The 22,019-nt window shown below is 57.5% G+C and overlaps 1 protein-coding gene across 2 annotated transcripts; it reads right to left on the bottom strand.

Moving 5' to 3' along the window:
* Positions 1 to 3,414: 3,414 nt before the first annotated feature.
* ZBTB7A (zinc finger and BTB domain containing 7A) lies at positions 3,415 to 16,015 on the bottom strand. Of its 2 annotated transcripts, none has more exons than XM_090125931.1 (3): positions 15,865 to 16,015; positions 5,815 to 7,022; positions 3,415 to 3,946 (listed from the first exon to the last, which is right to left on the bottom strand). In XM_090125931.1, the coding sequence occupies exons 2-3, from the start codon at positions 7,005 to 7,007 to the stop codon at positions 3,499 to 3,501; spliced, it is 1,641 nt and encodes a 546-aa protein (XP_089982057.1). In that variant the 5' UTR covers positions 7,008 to 7,022; positions 15,865 to 16,015; the 3' UTR covers positions 3,415 to 3,498. The 2 variants fall into 2 exon arrangements, with proteins under 2 accessions (XP_089982057.1, XP_089982055.1); XM_090125929.1 differs by lacking the exon at positions 15,865 to 16,015 and adding an exon at positions 8,732 to 15,089.
* Positions 16,016 to 22,019: the final 6,004 nt, after the last annotated feature.

Here is a 22,019-nt window from a genome sequence, read left to right as displayed (position 1 = left end):
AGCGCTGGGCCCACAGGACCAGGCCCAGAGGCCTACAGCACCGGGCCTACAGGGCCAGGCCCAACAGAACCGGGCCCAGCGGCACCCAGAGGCCTGAAATACTGGGCCTACGGCACCGGGCCCACAGCACTGCTCTGGTGACACTGGGCTGACAGCACCGGGCCCAGAGGTTCATGGCACCAGGCCCAATGGCACCAGGCCCAGTGGCACCAGGCCCAAGTGCTGGGCCTAAGAGCTGGGCCCAATGGCACGAGGCCCAAAATACCGGGCCTGGTGGCATTGGGTTGGTGGTTCTGGACCCAAAGCACCGGGCCCAATGGTGCCAGGCCCACAGCACTGGTCCCAGTGACACCAGGCCTCCGGTTCCGGCCCCACAGCACAACAAGGGGGGCAGTGGGGGATGCACGTCTGGCCCAGCACTGGCTATGGAACATTGAAGAAGAAGCAACAACAGAAAAAAAAAAAAGAAAAAAAAAAGAGGATAATAATAATAATAATAATAATTAAAAAAAAGAAAAAAAGAAAAAAGAAGGGGGGTGGTTGAGGGGGGGGGGCGGGGGGGGGAAGGGGGGCAGAAATGAACGATAGACAAAAATGAAACAAAACCCACGATTCCTGCCTAAAATTCAAGCTTCCGTTTGGTGAAGTGCAACGACTCCCAAGGGTCGGCTTTTCAGGGCTGTCACAGAACCTAATTAGCATCGTTCCTCTCACTGGACACCTTTCAGCCTTTATTACTCCACGAAATAGAACTCGGATTCTGCCTACGTTGGTTTTGTTTGTTTTTTTTTTTTTTTTCTCCTTTTAAATATATATATATATATATATATATACACACATTTTTTTTTCTTACAAAAATAAATTTAGGATTTTTTTTTTTTTAATAATATCTTTTTTTTTTTTTTTTCCGTAGAAGTTGGTTTCGACTTGTAAACATCTTTTGCTTTTTTTTTTTTGTTTGTTTGTTTAAATTAAGATAAAGTGATCTCAAAGTACCCGTTCCATCGCAAAGTGCTAAGACTTCTTTGTTTTTTTTTTTATTATTATTATTATTTTTTTTTTAATAATGGTTTTTTTTTTAATATATTTTTATTGCTTTTTTTTTTTCTGCATTAAATAAACATCCGTCTCTCCCCAACCCCCCCCACCACTCAGCCCTCCCCCAGCACACACTCCCCTCTCACTCCCTCTCCAAAATACATTCGGCCCGACCTGCTCTGGCTTTGAGAGTAAAAACAAACACCAAAAGGGAAAAAAAACAAAACAAAAAAAAGAAACCAAAAAAAAAAAAACCAGAAAAAGGCAAAAAAAAAAAAAAAAGAATCTTAAAAAGTGCTTTTCAAAATAAAAGGACTAAAATCTCTTTTTTTTTTTTTTTTTTTTCTTTCATCTCAAAATGTGCATTTAGAAAACAGGTGAATGGCTGAAAGGTGCCTTCCTATCGCCCTCTGCACGGGGGGGGCACGCACGGCGCACCCACGTCCATCAGCGTCCCTTTGGGGACAGCATTGTGTCCCTTTGGGGACAGGGCTGCATCTCTTTGGGGACAGAGCTGTGTCCCTTTCCAGGCAGAGCTGTGTCTTTCTGGGGGCAGGGCTGAGTCCCTTTGGGGATGGGGCTGCATCTTTTTGGGGACAGGGCCGCGTCCCATTGGACACAGAGCTGCGTCTTTTTGGGAACAGGGCTTTGTCCTTTTGGGAATGGGGCTGCATCTTTTGAAGGACAGAGCCGTGTCCCTTTTCAGACAGATCTGTGTCCCTTGGGGGACAGGGCTTTGTCCCGCTGGGGGCAGAGCCGTGCCTCTCTTCAGGCAGAGCTGTGCCTTTCTGGGGACAGGGCTGTGTCCCTTTGGGGAGGGGCTGAATCTTTTGGAGGACAGAGCTGTGTCCTTTTGGGGACAGGGCGTCATCTCTTTGGGGACGGAGCTGCATCCCTTTGGGGACAGCACCGCGTCCCTTTGGGGACAGAGCTGCACCCCACTGCAGACAGAGCTGTGCCTTTCTGGGGACAGGGCTGCGCCCCCTTTCAAACAGAGCTGTGTCCCCTTGGGGACGGGGCTGCATCGCGTTGGGGACAGGGTCGTATCCCTTTGGGGACAGAGCTGTGTCCCTTTTGGAACAGGGCTGCATCCCTTTGGGAATGGGGCTGCATCTTTTGGAGGACAGAGCTGCGTCCCTTCGGGGACAGGGCTTTGTCCATTCGAGGACAGAGCCGTGCTCCTTTGCAAACAGAGCTGTGTACCCTTAGGGGACAGGGCTTTGTCCCTTTGGGGACAGGCCTGCATCCCTGAGAAAGGTGCCCCCAAAAGGGCCGCAGAGCCGTGCAGAACGGCGGCCATAGGGTGACGCAGAGCCGCTCTGCACAGCCTTAAAGCCGCCGCGGCCGCAGCCTTCGCCCCTCCCATCTCCTCCTGCCAAAACCCTCCTTCCCCTTTAAGGGAGACCTCAAATAACCTTTTTTCAAAGGAATCTGCCATTTTTAGGTGCTTTCTGGGCGTGCGGGAACACTGCAGCTCCGAACGAGTGCCTAAAAATATGGGGCAGGGGCAGCCCCAGCCCGGCCGCACCGCAGCACCGGGCTGGGCGATATTCCTGAGGGTTCCTGGGTGCTATGGGGGGGTGGTTGGGGGTGCTGGGACGAGGGCTGTGGGGGGAACAGACTTTGGGTTAAGGAGCTTAGAGCCGCCTTCGGGGCCGCACGCCGTGAGATCCCCGTGCAAAACGCATCATCCCAACCCCACGCTGCACCCCAACACCTCCCTACAGCTCTGCAGGCAGAGCGGGGGGTTAAAAGGGGGGGAGGGGGGGGGAAGGTGGGCCCGCTCCTTCCCGGCCCCTCGAGGCACTGCGTGCACCCCCCCCTCCCCCCAACAAAAAGCCCCCCTTCCACTCTTGGCCTTTTTTTTTTTATTATTTTTTTTCCATCTTTTTTTTTTTTCTTTTTTAAAACGTCTATTTTTGCTTTTTTTCCTCCTTTTTTTTTTTTTTTTTTTAAATAGATATCTCTCTGAAATAATATATATATATATATTTTGTTTTGTTGGTTTTTTTTTTTTCCTTTCTTTCTTGGCTTTTTTTTTTTTTTTTTTTTTTTTTAACGTGTATTCGGACACAAAATAAAGCTTTGGGTTTTACATGGAAGCTCCTTTCCATGCGCTCTCCATCCCCGCCCCGCCTGCCCGTCCCACCAGCACTGGGGGAGCCCTGCCTGCCATGGGGAGATTGGGAACGTCGTCGACAGACCTATTTTTGCTTCTTTTTTCCTTAAAAAAAAAACCAAAAAAAAAAAAAAACCAAAAAAAAAAAATGGGGAGGGGGGTGAGGAACGGAGAGGGGGGGGGGGGAGCGGAGGGAAGGGAGGGGAAAAGGGGGAGAGAAACACCTCGAAAGAGAAAATCGGAGGAAAAAGTACTAACTAGATTTTGTGACACCTCTCTTGTTGTCGTTTGTGGTGGTTTGTCGGTTGGTTGGGTTTGGTTTTGTTTTGTTTTTTTTTGGTTTAGGAGAGTCCTGGCGCGCTGCCCTCGGCCGACCCTCCTGCTACATTCAATCCCGACGCTTCGGTAGTAGAACTATCCTCAAAGTGCTGCTCTTGGCCGTTCCCCTGCACGGTGTCCTCTGATTCCTGACTCTCCCCACCTCCTTGAAATCCTCCATCCTCGGGGTTTCCCGTGGGGGTGGGCAGCCCCCCGGCATCTCTCACCCGCGGCCGTCGGCCCCTCCGGGACGGGATGCCGTTGCAGCCATCCTTTTTAAGGTGCCTGTGCAAGTGGTCAGAGCGGACGAAAGTCTTGAAGCAGCTGTCGCACTGGTAGGGCCGCAGGCCGGTGTGCACACGCATGTGGTTCTTCAAGTCGTAGTTGTGAGCGAACGCGGCTCCGCACTGCTGGCACAAATAGGGCTTCTCCCCCGTGTGTTTCCGCATGTGGACCTTCAGCTTGTCCTGCCTGCGTGGAGAGAAAGGACACGGGGCGGTCAGACGGATGGGGACGGCCTTCCTCATCGTCCTCATCCTCGCCGTCACAGGGCTGGGGCTTTGCTTCTTCCCAGAGGAAAGCGGTAGAGCGGAGTGGGGGTGAGCATGAAGCCCCCCCTGCCCCGAGGGCTCTTAGGGCCGGGAGGCGTCCTGGCACAGAGGGAAGGATGGAAACCTCGAGGATGCAGCCGGTCCTAACGAGGCTCCCAAAGGGAGCTGGGAAGTCGGGCCAGGCTGAGAGCAAACAACGCGGTTTTCCGAGTTGAATTCTGATCAAACCCTTCCTGAAAGATCAGCAGAGCGGCTCCTCCCCATCCGGGCACGGAGGAACCAGGAAGCAAAGCAAGCAAAAATCAGCACAAAGCTGTGAGTGAGCCCTCCCCACCCAGCGAGCACAGCTCCGTGCCCCCCCACACCCCCAACCCTGCACCTCTGCCCCACGCCAGGGCTCAGTGCTCCCAGCACAGCCCTGAGCCATGAAGGCAGGTGGGGCTTTGCATCAGGCAGCGTGACAGAGAACGATGAATGGGGGATGAGAGGGGAGAAGAGCAACACTGGAAGGGAAATCCGGATGATTTCAGGCTTGGTTGCCTCAGACTGCGCCCACTGGGGCTCTGTGTGGCCAAATGCAGCCTCCCACAAGCTGGGGGCAGTGCAGGAGGGTGTATTTTAGCTCGAAACCAGCAGGGCCCTGATGCGTTATGGCCACGTTCAGGCTGGGGTGAGGCACAGCTTCCACCCACATCTCCGCCTGCAATGAGCCAATGCCTCCTGTGAGCTGGGGGGCAGCAGGGAGGGCGGTGGAAGGGTAAAGACAAGATGGGGAAGGTGGTAGGGAGAAGGTAGAAGGGTGAGGGAGGCGAGGGCAGCGGGATGAAGGCAGAAGGGGGAGGCAGCGGGGTGAAGGCAGCAGACAGAATTGCAGCAGCAATGCCATCAGCTCCTCAAACCCCTCCACCTCCAAACAAACCCCACCCTGCCCCATGGCACAGCCCCCGCTCTGCCAGCCCTCGTGGTGCTTCCAGGAGGCCACAACCCGGGGGGTGGGGAGGAGGGGGGGGAACACGAGGACCTTGAACCGCTCAGGTGTGGCAGCCGGAACCTGGGTGCGGGCACACAAAGTGCAGGCAGCCCCCGACCCCCCCGCCGCGGGCAGGGCGGTGGTGGTTGGCAGGGCAGTGAGCCGTGCTGCAGGGCTGGCATCCCGCCCCGGCATTATCTGCATTCCTCAGCTATCAAACGTGGGTCCCCAGCCACCCGGGTGCGGCCCCGCATGGCTCTCAGGGTGCAGAGGGGACGAGGCTGGCAGGTGGAAGGCTCAGAGAGCAGCCCCACGTCCTGCAGTCACCCGCTCCAGCCCATGATGTCTGCAGGGCTGGGAATGGCCCACGCTGCTGGGAAGCAGCTCTGTCCTGCCCGGGCGTTGAGGAGGTGAGCAGCAAGCAGAGCACAGCAGAGCACAGCAGAGCACAGCAGAGCAGGCTGGGCCATTTGGCTGCTCCTTCTGCAGCCCACACATCTCCTGGCACGGCACGGAACCCCCGCCCTCGGCCGGGCGATGGAGGACATGAGGAGTGGAAGGAGGACGTGCTGGAAGGCCTGGGCTAACAGGAGGAACCCCAACACAGCCCTCGAACCCAGCCATCCCACAGCAGGCTGGTTGCTGGCTGGAAGCGATGCCCGAGGAGCTGTGGGGTTTGTCTGGGGCCAGGTGGGCACAAACCCATCCCTGAGCACCCGGCGAGGCCACCGACGTTTCCATCATCAGATGGAGACGCCTCTGAACGCCCTCCTGCTGGGATGGAACCGTCACGTCACAGCACACAGCTCAGCCCTTACCTGGTGAAGCGCACGTTGCAGATGTTGCACTCGTAGGGCTTCTCGCCGGTGTGGGTGCGGATGTGGCGCGGCAGCTTGCCAGCCCCCTGGATCACTTTAGCACAGATGGGGCACTTTTGGAATGCTTTTGCCCTGATCTTCTTCTCCACCTTTTGGGACCAGGACGGATACACGTCGCTCTCGTTCGAACTGCCAAAGTATTTCAAGTAATAATCCACGACTCCGTCGTCGTCCTTCCGCTCGTCGTCCCCGAGCTGCTGCCTCCCCACCGAGCTGATCACCTGCTGCAGCACGCTGGCAGCCAACCCGTCCACATCCCTGGCATCGTCCTCCGCCTCCGCTCCGGTGGGGACGAAGCTGGGGGAGTCGCCGGCGTCCTGCTGGTCCAGGGCGGCCCCGGGAGCCACCTCCTCTTCTCCTGGCGTGCCCAGGCTTCGGCCGCTGTAATGTCCGTTCTGAGAAGGTGAGAACAAGGAGCCAGGGGCGGCCGCCGCCTCCTCCTCCTCTCTGTCCAGCCACATGGCCGGGTTGCTGTCGGGATCACAGTCATTCGCCTTTGGTCTTTCGTTGAGGGAGGCTTGCGGATAGAAGTCCAAGCCGTTGCAGTCCGGCTCCTCCTCGTCCTCTTGGCCTCGGAAGTTGAGTCTCTGAAGGTCTCTCAACTCCGGGTTGGTCCACGGAAAGCTGCCTTGGTGGCCGTTGACGGGGTTGCTCTGGAAGAACTCCAGGTACTCTTTTGCTCTGAGATGGTTCCTTTGATCAATTTGATCTACTATATCCATCTGGTCATTTTTGGCCAGAATCTTCCTGTCCAGGAGATCCGTGCAAACATCCCTCACCGCCGGGATCTCCAGCAGTTTGGCGGCGTTGAGGATGTCGTTGACGTTGGAAGTGCTGACTGTAAGGGTCGCGGTGTAGGCGAACTCCAGCAGAGCCGACAAGGCGTCGGCGCTCACAAAGTCAATCTCATACACGTTTTGCTGGTCCACCACTAACCCTGAGGTGAAGAGCTTCTTAAAGTACTGGCTGCAGGCCGCCAGGACGGAGCGGTGGGTGGGAAACTCCTGGCCTTCCACCAAGATGACCACGTCACACAACAGCCCGTTGTTTCTCTGCTCGTTCAGACTGCTGAGGATGTCGCTGCTGTGATCTGGGAATGGGATCCCTATGGGGCCGTCCACGCCGCCCGCCATCGTGGATGCGAAAGGCTGCGGAGAGAAGAAAGGCAATGACTCCCAGATGCTCCAAAGAAACAGATCCGCTCCGTCTGTAGAATCGTAGCATCACCAGCGATACGGTCGTTCATCTACACTCATTCAGCCCAACCACCACCACCACTTCCCCATTAAACCGTGTCCACCATACAACACCCAACCCCTCCGACGGCTGAAGAACCCAAGCACACCCAGCAGCTCCCCCAGGGATGCTCTCCATCACCCCAACATGAGACGCAACGCAGCCCAACAGCAGGAGCCAATGCTGCCAACCCAACGTCTCACACTTTCTGGCTCTGCAAAATGGGTGCAATGCTTCTCCCCAGCCCACTTCCCAACACGCACAGCCACACACGCACACACTGCAGGCTTTCCGAGCAGCTCCTCACAAATGTGGTTTCTAAAGAACTTTATTGATCCAAAGGAGAAAGGAGCTTCTGGAGCGAGATTCAAACTCGTGGCCTGTGATTTGTGGGTTACCCAAAAGGAGAGGCGTCAGCTTGGAGGGGGAACAGCCGCCCAGGGGCTGAGGGCAGTTTGGGGTGAGGACCCCTGACCTCAGAGCTATAGGGGGTCATGTGGAACCCCAAACCTCAGCCACCAGGGCTCTGAGCTGCAATGGGAGGAGCCCCTGGTGCTTCTGTACCCCTTCCCATCCAGATCGCAGGCTTCAGACGGGTCCCCTCCACCTCCATGGAGAATTCGGGCTGTGCGGTGGCAGCCGCCAGCTCCGGGGACACGACAGGAGCGGGGCAGGGGGCTGTGCTGGGGAGGTGACCCCCGTGCTGGGCAGGGGGTTGGGAGGAGAGGGCGGACGGTGTGGGAACGGCTGTGGGGTCACGCGACCGCCCAGGGCTGGCAGGGGAAGTCGCTGCTCATTCTGCTCACACAACACAGCCTTTGTGTGCCCGCCTGCGGTCGGAGCGATGCGATGGCTGAGATGGGGAGGGGGCAATGCAGCCAGCCCCCCCCCCCGGCAGCACTATAAACTCCACCCTGCTGCTCCCTTCTGGGGATGCTGACCAGAGGATGTGTGACATGATGAGGGACCTTCCACCTTTCCAGAACCTAAAACCACCACAGCTGAAGGCAATGTTGGACACGAGGCACAGCGAGGCAGCGCTCAGGGTCCAACAGCGTTGGGTGACTGCACCCAACAAGCTGGCAAGAACAGAACCATGGCGAGGAGCTCCGGCCCCTGCCCTCCATCTCCAGGCAGCTCCTTCCTCCCCCCCCGCCCCACACCGAGCACTGCTGTCCCAGACTGTGTGTCTCTGGTGCCACATTTCACCCCAAAGCGGCCGCGCTTTGGCTGCCAGCACTGCGCCCTCCCGTGCAACCCAATGGGGAACTGCCAGCCTGAAATACGGCCGCTGGGAAGAGGTGCTGTGCAGCAATGCCAGAGCTCTCCTCCAAGCTCCCCAGCAGGGATGCGACCCAAGCATGGGGCTGTGCTGCATCCAGAGCCCAACACGGTGGCAGGACAACAGCTCTGCAGCCACCGCGCAGCCACGTGGGGCAGGACGCCGCACCACAAATCACAGCGTCCTCCAAGTGCTGCTGTGTGCCAGGAGAGGATTACTACAATAATGTTGCTATTAAAGAACAAAATAAAAAGAGGCAGCGGTTTGCTGCCCAAGGCCCAAATATCACCCTCTCCCTCCCCACCAATGAGCATTTTTCCCCCCCTATGAACAGCTCACCCCTATTATAGGTCGCACAATGCGAGCCCTTGTCTCTCCATGCGCACTCCGGGAGCCATCACCCCGGCTGCCCTCTCCTCCTCACAGCCACGAGGCCAGACCTGCAGGCAGAGCACCCTGCAGCCCCCAGCACGGAGCCTGGGAGGGGGGGGAGGGCAGCAAAGCAGGGCTGTGCCCGCCGGGGGGGGTGAAGGCTGCTGCAGCTCCTCCACGGTGCCATTAAAATTCTGCTGCTCCCCAGCAGGAATGCGCTGTCGGCGGTTTAGAGCCAAACTATCCAAATTATGTGGACCTGCCAAGCAGATGCGTGCTCCTGAGGCGAAGACCCTGCGCTTGGACAGGAACAAACGTGTGGTTATCATGCAAAAGGGTGCTGATGGTTTTTTTTTGCCCCCCTGACTCAATACCCCTATTTCAGCAACGCAACAAGAAATCCCTTCTATCCCACCCGGGCAGCACGTCTGGGGCAGAGCACAGGAGGAGACGCGTGACAGACCGAGATCACGCAGCCATTGATGTGCAGAGATCAGAGCAGTGTCCCACACAGGGCTCCGCACAGACAATCTGCCCCTGTGTGCTGCTGCCAGGCACCCCCTGCCCCCCCGGCCCCTTCTGAAGGCGGCTGCCCTCATTCCCCAGCACTGTGTCTCCATGAGGTCTCATCACCGCGGTTTGAATTGCCGGATGGACAGACCATCCCAGGAGCTGAACACGGTGACAGTGGGTTCCATCAGCTCCCAAAGGACCCCGGGCTCCAAATCACACAGTGGGACCGAGCCGGCACAGCACAGAGCCAAGCAGCCGCCCCTCAGCCCTGCTCTCAGCCCAGCAGGCCCACCCAGAGCAGAGCTTTGGGGTCACCCCGCTCCAGCATCCCACGGCCTGATGTCAAAACCAAGCCACTGCTGTGCCCCGCTCCATTTCCACCGCCTCCATTTCCACGCGGCTCAAACTCACACCCGCGCCATGCAGGCAAAGCAGCCAGGACTGCCCTCACCGCTGCCAGGTCCAACCTGCCGGGGAGGTTTGCCTCTCCCTCCTGCCTGCAGGGGAAGCCCCAGCACAGCCCTGCTCCACACCTGCACACGGAACTGCCCCCAAACCCCACGGATCCTCCAGCACGGAGCAGCATCCCCCAGCCACGACCTCGTGCTGAGCGAAAGCGCTGGACCTCAGAGCCTCAGCGAGCAGCAGGAGAACCTTCCCAGCCACAAACAGCAGAGAAGCTGAGTTTCCATTCCTGTTGGAAGGACTCCCCGTGCAATGCTGGGAGCTGCTCCCCATGGGCCGACTGCCCCATCATCAGCCATTTCCTAGCCTGCATCCTGTGCTCACTCAGAGGGCTGATACCTTTGGCGGGGCATTAACTGCAGCTCCTCCAGCCCCATTTCCCCCTCGGGATGCAGAAATCCCAGCGGGGCGGTGCAGTTTGGGTGCTGTGGGTGTGCGACCACCAGCACTGAGCCGTGCAGGTGACACACGCAGTGCCTCACCGCTCCCGGACAGACAGGTTTGGGGTGTGATTCAGCAACCCCTGCACCTCAGGCAAACCCAACAGAGCCGTGTATAATCGTTCTACACCTCGACACTCCCAGCTCTCACCGCGGGGAGGAGAGCAGCAGAACCCCACGTCGGCCCGCACGGAGCAGGGCACGGGGATGGGCTCCAAACCAGCGGTGCCAGAAGGAGCAGTGGGAGATGGATGTGATGTGCTGTGGTTGGAGCTGGGTGCTGCCATGGGTGCAGGCCAGTCTCAGGCTGGGAGTCCTGCAGGAGGCCGTAAGGGATGCTGCCACGAAGCATATTGGGAAGAAAAAGGCTTCCTGCTCTCCCCCAAAACTCTAGGATCAAAGTGCTCGCCATGTGATGCCCAGAGGAAAGGGGATGGGACAGAGGAGGGTTTTTCTGTCACATGAGCGTGGGAAGGATGAGTGCCTGTGAGGATGGGGCCACGTTGTCCCACTCAGCACCTCCACCCCAACCCACAGCACAACGCAACAGCAGCAGAACCAGAATGGGGAAAATCACAGCAGCGCAGCACAGCGCAGTGCTCAGCAGGGGGAACCTCTCAGCACCCCTTCGGATCCCAAACGAGAGGAGATTTGGGGCTGATGTCACTGGGGAACCCTTTGCTCGGAGGGCAGCGAGGTGCTGGCGCTGCACAGGGAGCAGTGGGTGCCCCCTCCCAGAGCACCATGACACAGCAGGGCCTGCTGCTGGGTCCCACCAGACCCATGGGGCTCCAGCCCAGCCCCACACCAGGCCCCATTTGCACAGCACGCGGCCATTTGCACCCCTGACAGCCACAACGAGGCCATGTTAATGCTTCTCCTATGTTGCAAGGTTAGCTTCGACTGGTTGCTCCACCCAGACCTCCTTGCCAATTTTCTCCTTTGTCATCAGAGACCGTATTTAATCCAGTAGGAATGCGCCTCCACTGAAGCCAGTGTAGGAATGGGTTGGAGGGGTGGTCGCAGCACCCAGCATTGGGACTGAGTGGGCTTTAAGGTCCCTTCTTCCAACCCAAATCACACCGTGCTTCTGGGATTCCACGCTGAAAGCCTCCATCACCTGCACTGCTGCGCTGATACGGGATGAGCATCCAGCACAGCAGGTCTGGAGCCCCACGTAACCACATCTCAGAATGGCCCGGGTTGGAAGGGACCTCAAGGATCAGGAATCTCCAACCCCCTGCCACACGCAGGGCCACCAACCTCCCCATTTAATGTGAGCCCAGGCTGCCCAGGGCCCCATCCAACCCGGCCTTGAACACCTCCATGCACGTAGGAAGGGACACTTCCACGTCTCCTGCTCTGAGCCCATACCCACCCACCACCCCCAGCCCCACCACGAAGGCTGCGGCCCCGTGGGCACACAGACAGCTCCCAGCCCTCCCTGCTGCCTGAGCAGCCCACACACACTGCCCTCCATTGCCTGAAAACACCAGAGCACAGCTTACAGGGTCAGGAAGGCCGCGCAGCCCGCATTAATGCAAGCTGCTTGCTGTGCTGCCGAGCCCAACCGTCTCAAAAAGCCAAAGCTGAGCGTGCCCACACGATGGGTTTTCTCCCACAGAGCTCTGCTGCTGCCATCCACAACACGTCAGCTCCCTGCAAAACCACAGGGGGGTTTCGAGAGATCCTCGAGGAGGACCTGACAGCATCGGGTGTTCAAAGAGGGGAAAAAATAAAACCAAACACGAAAGCGGAGTCGGTTTCAATGCTGCCTAAAGAAGCAGCAGCTCCTGGAAGTGCTGGGCAACACGGGGAGGGGAAGGTTTCTCTGCGAGCTCAGGAGCCCCGCCGAGCTGGGGGTGCTGGGGAACACATGGGCAGTGCTTCAGCCCCGAAAAAAGAACTGAAACATCCCCCAGTGTTAAGCCCTGCTGACGGACAAGGCACGCAAAGGGGTGGAACAGAGCACCTCTGCACTGCTGCACTGCTCACAGCCCCCAGCTCCCTGCCATAGAATCACAGAAAGGCCTGGGCTGCAAAGACCACAGTGCTCATCCAGTTCCAACCCCCTGCTGTGTGCAGGTCACCAGCCACCAGCCCAGGCTGCCCAGAGGCCCCATAGGGTGCCACAGGGATCTGTAGGGCCCCATAATCTTAGAATCATCACAGGATCCTAGCATGGCCTGGGTTGCAAAGGCCCACAGTGCTCATCAGTCCCAACCCCCTGCTGTGTGCAGGTCACCAACCAGCAGCCCAGTGTCCCAGAGCCACATCCAGCCTGGCCTCGAATGCCTGCAGGGCTGGGGCATCCACAGCCTCCCTGGGCAACCTGTTCCAGTGCGTCCCACGACGCTGTGCTCCTTCCCTCGGCACACGAGAGGGCAGCGTGTGTTCGGAGGCAGAACGCCGTGCTGGTACCTTGCACACACCATGCACACACGGCTGCCTGTCGGGGCACGAGGCTGCTGGAGCCACAACCTGTAGCTACAAGCCCACGCTCGGCACCAGCCCAGCTCTGTGCTGGGGAGGCATTGAGCAAACAAACCAAGCAGGGCACAAAACAGCCCGGAGATGGACCAGACGCTTTGCAGTTTACCAATGGGAAAATCTGTAGGGGGGGAGGAAATAAGAGCGCTCCTCAATGCACAGCTTGAGTTTGGCAGTGGGATGCGTGCAGTGCGGCGCTGGGGCTGTGGGGTGAAGGCGGAGCGGGATGCAGGCGGTGGCAGAGGGGCAGCAGCTGAACATCCCAACAGCAGGAGCCCCAGGGAGCTGCGGGAGAAGTTCTGCTATGGGTGCTGCACTGAACGAGCCCACTGGCGGGGGGCTGCACCCACCAGCACTGTGTCCCTCTGTGCGTTTTTAAGGGGGAGGGCCTCAAAGCGAAGCCGCCGTGCCCAGGGATCTGCGGCGCATCTCACCAACGTGCCCTTGGCTCCCACCTGCAGCGCAGGGCAGCTCGCGCCCGGTTCCAGTTTCTCACGCCTTGTCACGCTAAGCGAGGGCGCCGGTCCCTTCCACACACGGCCAGCTGCCCCCCCACGGCCCACCAAAGGCTTCCTGAGCCCCTCGTGCAGCACAGAGCCACAGCTCGGGGCCGATTCCAGCACCACGGCAGCCGTGCCATGAGAGCTGCACGCAGGCTCTGCCCCGAGAGCCAGGCAGGGAAACTGAAACGACGCACGGAGGGAAGATGATACGGCTCCAGAGCTGGAGGAGCGGCAGCCAAACACCCCGTGCGCTCCGGCAGCGGCACGGCTGACCCCATTTCCTTCTGCCCCACGTCCCCATCGTTCCCAGGTATGGAAGGGAGCCATAAAACCGCCCCGCTCCCAGGCAGAGAGGGGCAGGGGGAGAGCGGCCCAGACAGAGACTCGCTACCTCTCCTTGAATTGAGTTCATCAAAAGGGTTTTAATTACAGATTGAAACCGGTCCCTTCCACTGAGGTTAGGGCTGCTGAAGAGCGGCTGTTTATTGCTTTGGCTAAGCCAGATAACAAGTAGGTGTCTAATTGTCACAGAAGTCTTCTCTTTCAATAAACGCAGCATCCCGAGACTGGGAAAAAGCCCTCGAGTGTCAGTTTTAATCAAGATAAAGCCACAGCTCCGAGCATTTCGGCTCTGTCTCATGCACAGGCGAGGAAATTCGGGCACCCGGCCCCTGTGCGGCCACAGACCACCGTTCCCAGGGCCAGAACACAGCGAGGAGAGCAGAAAGACAAGAACACAGTTAAACTAAAGGCGGGATTGGAGTCAGCAGAGCGGCGGGCAACGAAGAGCAACTTTCACTCACCACCGGGTTCAGCCCTCGCCCCACAAAACCCCCCCCGAACTGCTGACACATGGAAGGCTTGGTGGAAAAATCCCACCATCTCAGCCACGTCTGGGCTCCTCCTCGCTGCCTCCCTCCCAGGACAAGCCAGAACAGGGGCCACAATGAATATTAAACGAGAACGGCTCCTGTCTAATGAAGCGCTCCGTTTCTCTCACTTTATTGCTTTGGAAGAGTCGGTTGAAAGGCGCTGTCTCCAGCAAGCCTCACAATTCTCAGGCCAGGCCAACCCTGCGCCTCGGTTGCCCGGACAGTGCAGTTCTCCATCAGGACCACGAGAAACAACAACATTTCCTTGAACGAAGTAACAACAAAAGTGACACCAGCAACCTTTCTGCGACGCCGGGACGACCTCCCAGCTGCCGTAAATCCTTCCGGGCCGAGACCTCCTGCACAGCTGTCTGTAAGGCACTCGTATCACAAGTTCTGGTCCGGAGAGCCGGGACGACGAAAAGCAGAGAGAGCAGCGAACTGAGGGCAGCAGCAGAGCTGAGCGGCGAGGAGCTGAGCCGTGCCCCGTGGGAAGCAGCACCGCATCAGTGACCGCAGGCCGAGCACGTGAACGAGGGCAGCGATGGGAGATCCGCGCAGCCCGGCCGGCACCAGCCGCCCTCCCCGGCAGCTCCTCCATCCAAAGCACACGCAGCCCCACCGGCACCCCCGGCCCCGGCCTTCCTTCCGCAGAAGGCAGCGCTTAACGCTCAGCCCTACGCGGGCCGACGGAGCTCCGGGCTCGGAGCATCGGCAGCGCCCGGCGCCGCAGCCCCGCACGAACCGCGGGCGGAACGGGGGGAGGTGGGCGCCGGAGGGGGGCGGAAGGAGGGGACGGAACCCGAGTGGAAAAACCCCAGGAAACCGAAGCCGGCCGGCGCGGCCTAACGGCCAAAGCCCCCCGGCGGGCCGCGGCGACCTTGGGGTGCGCGGGGATCGGAGCGGGGGAACCGAGCGGGGAGGCGGGCGGCACGGCGGCCCCGAGGGACCCCACCCTGCGGCCCCCACCGCCCCCCCGTCCCTCCCCTCCGCCTCCCTCCCACCGCGGCCGGCGGGGCCCACAGGGAGCCTTGGCCGGGCGCCACGACCCCACCCCTTCCCCGGGCTGCGCCGCGCCAATGGAGGCCGGGAGGAGGGCGGGCGGTGGGGGGGGGGAGGGGGGGGCGGCGAGGCGAGGCCCCGGCCCTACGGCCTCCACCCGCGGCCTCTTCCGAGCCGAGAGGCTTCGAGCGCGGCCCGGCTTCACCCCGAGCCCCCGCCCCGCCGCTGGGCCGGGCCTGAGGGGGGCGCCGCGGGGGGGTTCGCGGCGAGGAGGAAGCGCGGCCCCGCTCGGCTCAGCCCCCACCGCCCGCCCGGGCCGCGCCGCGCTGCCCTCCGCCACCCCGCACCCCGCGCGCCCGCCATTGGCCCCGGGCGGCGGCGTAGGGCGGGGCTCGAGGGGCGGAGAGCGCGTCCCGATTGGCTCCACCCGCCGCCCATCACCGCGCCTCCCACTCGCCGCGCGCGGGGCGCACGCCGGGAGCTGTAGTCCGAGCGCCCCCCGCACCTGCGGCCCGGCGGGGCGGCGAAGACTACGACTCCCAGGAGCCCCCGCGCCGCGCACCCCCACCCCCTCCCCAACACGCACCCCGCAGGGCCCTTCCCCCCCCCCTCCGCGACCCCCCCCCCCCAGCACGGCCGGGCCAAGTACAACGTATGCAGCCGAGCGGGGGGGAAACGGAGGGGGGGGGGGGGCATCAAAGCTCCCCCCCCCCCACCCCCAATTTACGCCCCTTCCCCACCCCCCCTCCCTTAACCCCAACCCCCCCCCTCCTCCCCACGCACCCCCATCCCACCCCCCCCGCACCCCCCCGTACCGGGCCGTGCCGCGCTGTCCGAGGAGCGGAGGGGGCTGCGCCGAGCCGGGCCGGGCCGGGCCGAGCCGTGCGGGCGGAGCAGGCTGTGGCCGCCCCGCGGGAGCTGCTCGCCGAGGCCCCGTATGCGGCTCCTTCCTGCTCCGGCCGGGGCCGCCCCGCTCTTAAAGGGGCCGCGCCCGCCCCGCCGCCCCCCGCGCCGCCCCCGCGCTGAGGGCGGGGACCCCCCACACCCCCCCTTCCCTCTTCCCCTCCCCGCGTGGGGGGGGGGCCGTTCCCTCACCGCCCGCCCCGTTCTGCGCGTGTGGCCGCGTGTCCCCGCCGGCCGCCCCCCGCCCGTCACCCCGCGCCGCCGCCGTTCTGCCCCCGGCGCGTCCCGTCCCCGCGTCCCCTCCGTCCTCTCCCCTCCTGCGGGAAGGGGAGGAACCCGCGAGGCGGGGGGGAGAGAAGCGGGGGGGGGGAACGCGGATCGACCGCACGTGCACCTGCGGGGACCCCCCCCCCCCCCCCCAACCCCCTTCCCGCCCCCCGGCCCGTTTTTCGGGGCTCCACCACCGGGTTGCGGAGTTAAAGCTCCCTGCTGCCCGCCGGGCCCGGCCGCTGGAACACCTGTCCGTGTGCCCCCCCCCCCGGGGTGTCACCTGGGGAGGTGAAATTGAACGGGAGAGCGTGAAATAGGGGGAAAAAAATCGCGATGTCGCGTGTACGGCTGTCATCTTTATCTACGTACCCCAAAAATAGCTGTGTGCCAAAGGGAGAAACGGCCAGGAGTGGCTGCTGACCCCCCCATGGAGCCCCCCCCCCCCCCCAACACACACACACTGCAGGGCAGCACCCTTTTCTTCCCTTCAATAATCCCACTCTGCTCCTCTGCTGGGGGTGGGGGCACAGTGAGAGCTCCGTGCTCACCACCCCCCCCCCCCCGTGCCCACACCCGGCTGGGGGGTCCGTGGGAGCTTTAAATGAGAAGGGGGGGGTCAGCACCCCTGTGTTGCAGATGGGGAAACTGAGGCAGCGCCGTGTGTGAGCACCGGGAGGCTGTGGGGCCCAACCCCACCCGTGGGTGAGGGGGGGATCCGCCCCCCCAGCTGTGCCCTGCCACGCACCAGCACCCACTGCTTTCATTTTCCCCCATGCAGCACCTCCGGAAAACAGCGGTGCCAGGGGTAATAACCCCACACAGCTCCCCGGGGCGGGGGCATCCCAAAACCACCTGCATGTGGTGCCACGGGCCGTGCCTACGCATGGGGGTAGCGCTTCTCCAGCCCCACAGCCCCCCTGGGATGGGACCCCGTGAGGGGAGACGGGGTCTCAATACAATTATTTTCCAGGATCCGAAATCGTTTTTCAGCTCTCCGTCCAAATTTGGGGCTGGTTGAAGTGCTGCTGAGGCTGGAGCAGCCCAGGGCTCCCAGCAGAGCTCAGCCTGGCTCCGCAATCATTGCAGAGCTGGGATTTATGGCATCGCCTTCCCCTCAGCCCACATCCATCCCAGTGGGGCGGTGTTGGATCGGTTCCCTGCCCCAGCCACCAAGGGGTTAACTCCAACCGGGACGAACCAGAAGACCCTGCAAATATAAAGTGCCATTTATGATGATTATTATTTTTCCATGATGAAAATATCGAGTTGTTGTGTGGTTTGTCTTTTTTTTTTTTTTCTAAATTGTGGCAGCTGAACGCTCGATGGGCTCCTCCCTTCCCAAACCCAACAAGCGACAGAAACCTCAAATATACCTTAATGCTCCGTGTGTCATCCAACTCCCCACCTTCAGAGCCATAAATCCATAACCGGAGTGATAAATCCATAACCAGACCTATAAATCCATGACTGGACCTAGAAATCTATGCTGGGACCGATAAATCCCTGACCAGATGGATAAATCCATTGATAAATCAATCACCGAACTGATAAACTCACGACTGGACTGATAAATCCAGAACCAAACCAATAAACCCGTGACCAGACCTATACATCCACAACTGGACCTATAGTCGATGGCTGGACCAATAAATCCATAACTGGACCAATAAATCCATAACTGGACCAATACACCCAAACCAGACCAAAAAATCCATAACCAGGTGGATAAATCCATAACCCGACTGAGAAACCCATGACCAGACCCATAAACCCACGACTGTGCTTATAAGTCCATGAGTGGACCAATAAATCCCTAAATAGACTGATAAACCCATAACTGGGTCAATAAATGCAGGACCAGATGGATAAATCTGATCTGGACCAATAAACCCATAACAGGACCAAGAGATCCACAGCCAGACCTACAAACCCACGATCAGAACATAAAACCCATAAGTGAACCATTAAACCCATGATCAAACTGATAAATCCACGAGTGGGCTGATAAACCCATAAGCGGACCAATAGATCCATAACCAGACCTATAAACCCATAACCAGGATGATAAACCCATGATCAACCCTATAAACTCATGACTGGATCAATAAAACCATGAACAGCCCTACAAACCCATGGCCCTACAAACCCATGAGCAGCCCCACAGACCCATAACCAACCCTACAAACCCATAACCAGCCCTACAAAACAAGGACCAGCCCTGCAAACCCACGATCAACCCTACAAACCCATAACCAGCTCACAGACCTGTAACCAGCCCCCCATGAGCAGCCCGACGAGTCCATGGCCCTACAAACCCATGAGCAGCCCCACAAACCCTTGAGCAGCCCTATAAATGCATAACTTGTCCGGTGAACCCATGAGCAGCCCTAAAAACCCATGGCTCTACAAGCCCATGAACAGCCCTACAAACCCAATGAGCAGCCCTACAGACCCATGAGCAGCACCACAGACCCATAATCAGCCCTACAAACCCATGGCCCTACAAATTCATAACCAGCCCTACAAACCCATAACCAACCCTACACATCCATGACCCTACAAACCCATGAACAGCCCAACAAACCCATGGCCCTACACATCCTTGAGCAGCCCTACAAGCTCACAACCAGCCCATAACCAACCCCACAGACTGATGGCCCTACAAACCCATGACCAACCCTACAAACCCATAACCAGCCCTACCAACCTATGACAAACCCTACAGACCCTTAACCAGCCCTACCAACCCTACAAACCCATAAGCAGACTTACGAACCCATACCCAACTGTACAAATCCATTACCAACCCTACACACCCATGAACAGTCCTACAAACTCACAACCAGCCTACAAGCCCATAACCAGCCCCACAGACTGATGGCCCTACAAACCCATGAGCAGCCCCACAGACCCATAACCAGCCCTACAAACCCATAACCAGCCCTACAAACCCATGGCCCTACAAACCCATAACCAGCCCTACAAACCCATAACCAGCCCTACAAACCCATAACCAACCCTACAAACCCATGGCCCTACAAACCCATGACCAAACCTACAAACCCATGTGCAGCCCTACAAACCCATAACCAACCCTATAAATCCATAACCAAGCCCTACAAACCCATAACCAGCCCTACAAACCCATGGCCCTACAAACCCATGGCCCTACAAACCCATAACCAGCCCTACAAACCCATAACCAGCCCTACAAACCCATGGCCAGCCCTACAAACCCATAACCAACCCTATAAATCCATAACCAAGCTTACAAACCCATGGTCAGCCCTACAAAGCCATAACCAGCCCTACAAAGCCATAACCAGCCCTACAAACCCATAACCAGCCCTACAAACCCATGGCCAGCCCTACAAACCCATGGCCAGCCCTACAAACCCATAACCAACCCTACAAACCCATGGCCCTACAAACCCATGAGCAGCCCTACAAACCCATGAGCAGCCCTACAAACCCATAACCAACCCTATAAATCCATAACCAACCTTACAAACCCATAACCAGCCCTACAAACCCATGGCCCTACAAACCCATAACCAGCCCTACAAACCCATGGCCAGCCCTACAAACCCATAACCAGCCCTACAAACCCATGGCCCTACAAACCCATAACCAGCCCTACAAACCCATGGCCCTACAAACCCATAACCAGCCCTACAAAGCCATGGCCCTACAAACCCATGGCCCTACAAACCCATAACCAACCCTACAAACCCATGAGCAGCCCTACAAACCCATGGCCCTACAAACCCATGACCAAACCTACAAACCCATGTGCAGCCCTACAAACCCATAACCAACCCTACAAACCCATAACCAACCTTACAAACCCATGAGCAGCCCCACAGACCCATAACCAACCCTACAAAGCCATGGCCCTACAAACCCATGGCCCTACAAACCCATGGCCCTACAAAGCCATGGCCCTACAAACCCATAGCTGGGCCAACGAAGCCATAAGCAGCCCCCAGCCCCCCAGCAGCCCCCATCCCCACGAGCACCCAGCACTGAGGCCCCCCACGCCCACAGCAGCTCCTCCACAGCCCGGCTGTGTGCACACGTCCATCACACACGGACGTTTTTAACCCCACCGGAGGCGTTTCTGATATAAAACCAACAACAATAATAATTCAAAACAAACAAAAAAAGGGCAGAATCGGCCACGTTTCCCAAAAAGGGGACGCGAGGCGTGGGGTGGGGGCAGAGCCCTGCAGGAAGCAGAGCTGTGTGCTGTGGGTGCTGCGCTGGTGGCTGGGATGGTTGGGGAGAAGGAAGGAGGGTTTGCAGGGCTGAGCTGCGTGCAGGAGGACAGGAAATGGTGACAGAGGCAGATGCGGTGACAGCAGGGGCGGCCCGGCCGTCACATGGCTGCACGGTGGGCGTGCTGGGCTGCTTCGGTGCAGGGCTGCGTTTGGTTGCATGCACACATCCACCGCCTGCGGCGCTGGGAGGTGCGATGCTGCAAAGGTGGGGAGGGCAGCAGCCGTGCAGCACCGCTGCCTTCCTGGGATGGAGGTCGTAGGAGCTTGGGATCACAGACCGTAGAAATGTAGAAACATAGGAGAGCATAGAAACACAGAGCCATAGAATCACAGAATCACAGAGCCATAGAAACATAGAATCATAGAATCATAGAATCACAGATCATAGAAATGTAGAAACATAGAAGAACATAGAATCACAGAATCATAGAACCATAGAATCATAGAATCATAGAAACATAGAATCATAGAATCACAGAATCATAGAAACATAGAAACATAGAATAACATAGAAACATAGAATAACATAGAATCACAGAATCATAGAATCACAGAATCACAGAGCCATAGAAACATAGAATCGTAGAATCACAGAATCACAGATCATAGAAATGTAGAAACATAGGAGAACATAGAATCACAGAGCCATAGAATCATGGAATCATAAAAACATAGAATAACATAGAATCACAGAATCACAAAATCACAGAACCATAGAATCATGGAATCATAGAATCATAGAATCATAGTAACATAGAATCATAGAATAACATAGAATCACAGGACCACAGAATCGTGGAATCACAGAACCATAAAATCATAGAATCATAGAAACATAGAATAACATAGAATCACAGAATCACATAATCATACAACCATAGAATCATAGAATCATGGAATCATGGAATCATAGAATCATAGAAACATAGAATAACACAGAATCACAGAATCATACAACCATAGAATCATAAAATCATGGAATCATGGAATCATAGAAATGTGGAAACATAGAATAACATAGAATCACAGAACCATAGAATCATAGAATCACAAAATCATAGAATCATAGAATCATGGAATCATAGAAACATAGAAGAACATAGAATCACAGAATCATAGAACCATAGAATCATAGAATCATGGAATCATGGAATCATAGAAATGTAGAAACATAGAATAACATAGAATCACAGAATCATAGAATCACAGAACCATAGAATCATAGAAACATAGAAACATAGAAGAACATAGAATCATAGAATCATAGAATCATAAAATCATAGAATCACAGAATCATAGAACCATAAAATTACAGAATCACAGAATCATGGAATCATACAACCATAGAATCATAGAATCATGGAATCATAGAAATGTAGAAACATAGAATAACATAGAATCACAGAACCATAGAATCATAGAATCATGGAATCATAAAAGAACACAGAATCACAGAATCATAAAATCATAGAATCACAGAACCATAGAATCACAGAATCACAGAATCATAGAAACAT

Source organism: Phasianus colchicus, chromosome 28 (genome assembly GCF_987193195.1).
Source record: "Phasianus colchicus chromosome 28, bPhaCol1.hap1.1, whole genome shotgun sequence".
Classification (NCBI taxonomy): Eukaryota; Metazoa; Chordata; class Aves; order Galliformes; family Phasianidae; genus Phasianus; species Phasianus colchicus.
This window is presented reverse-complemented; position numbering and strand designations above follow the sequence as displayed.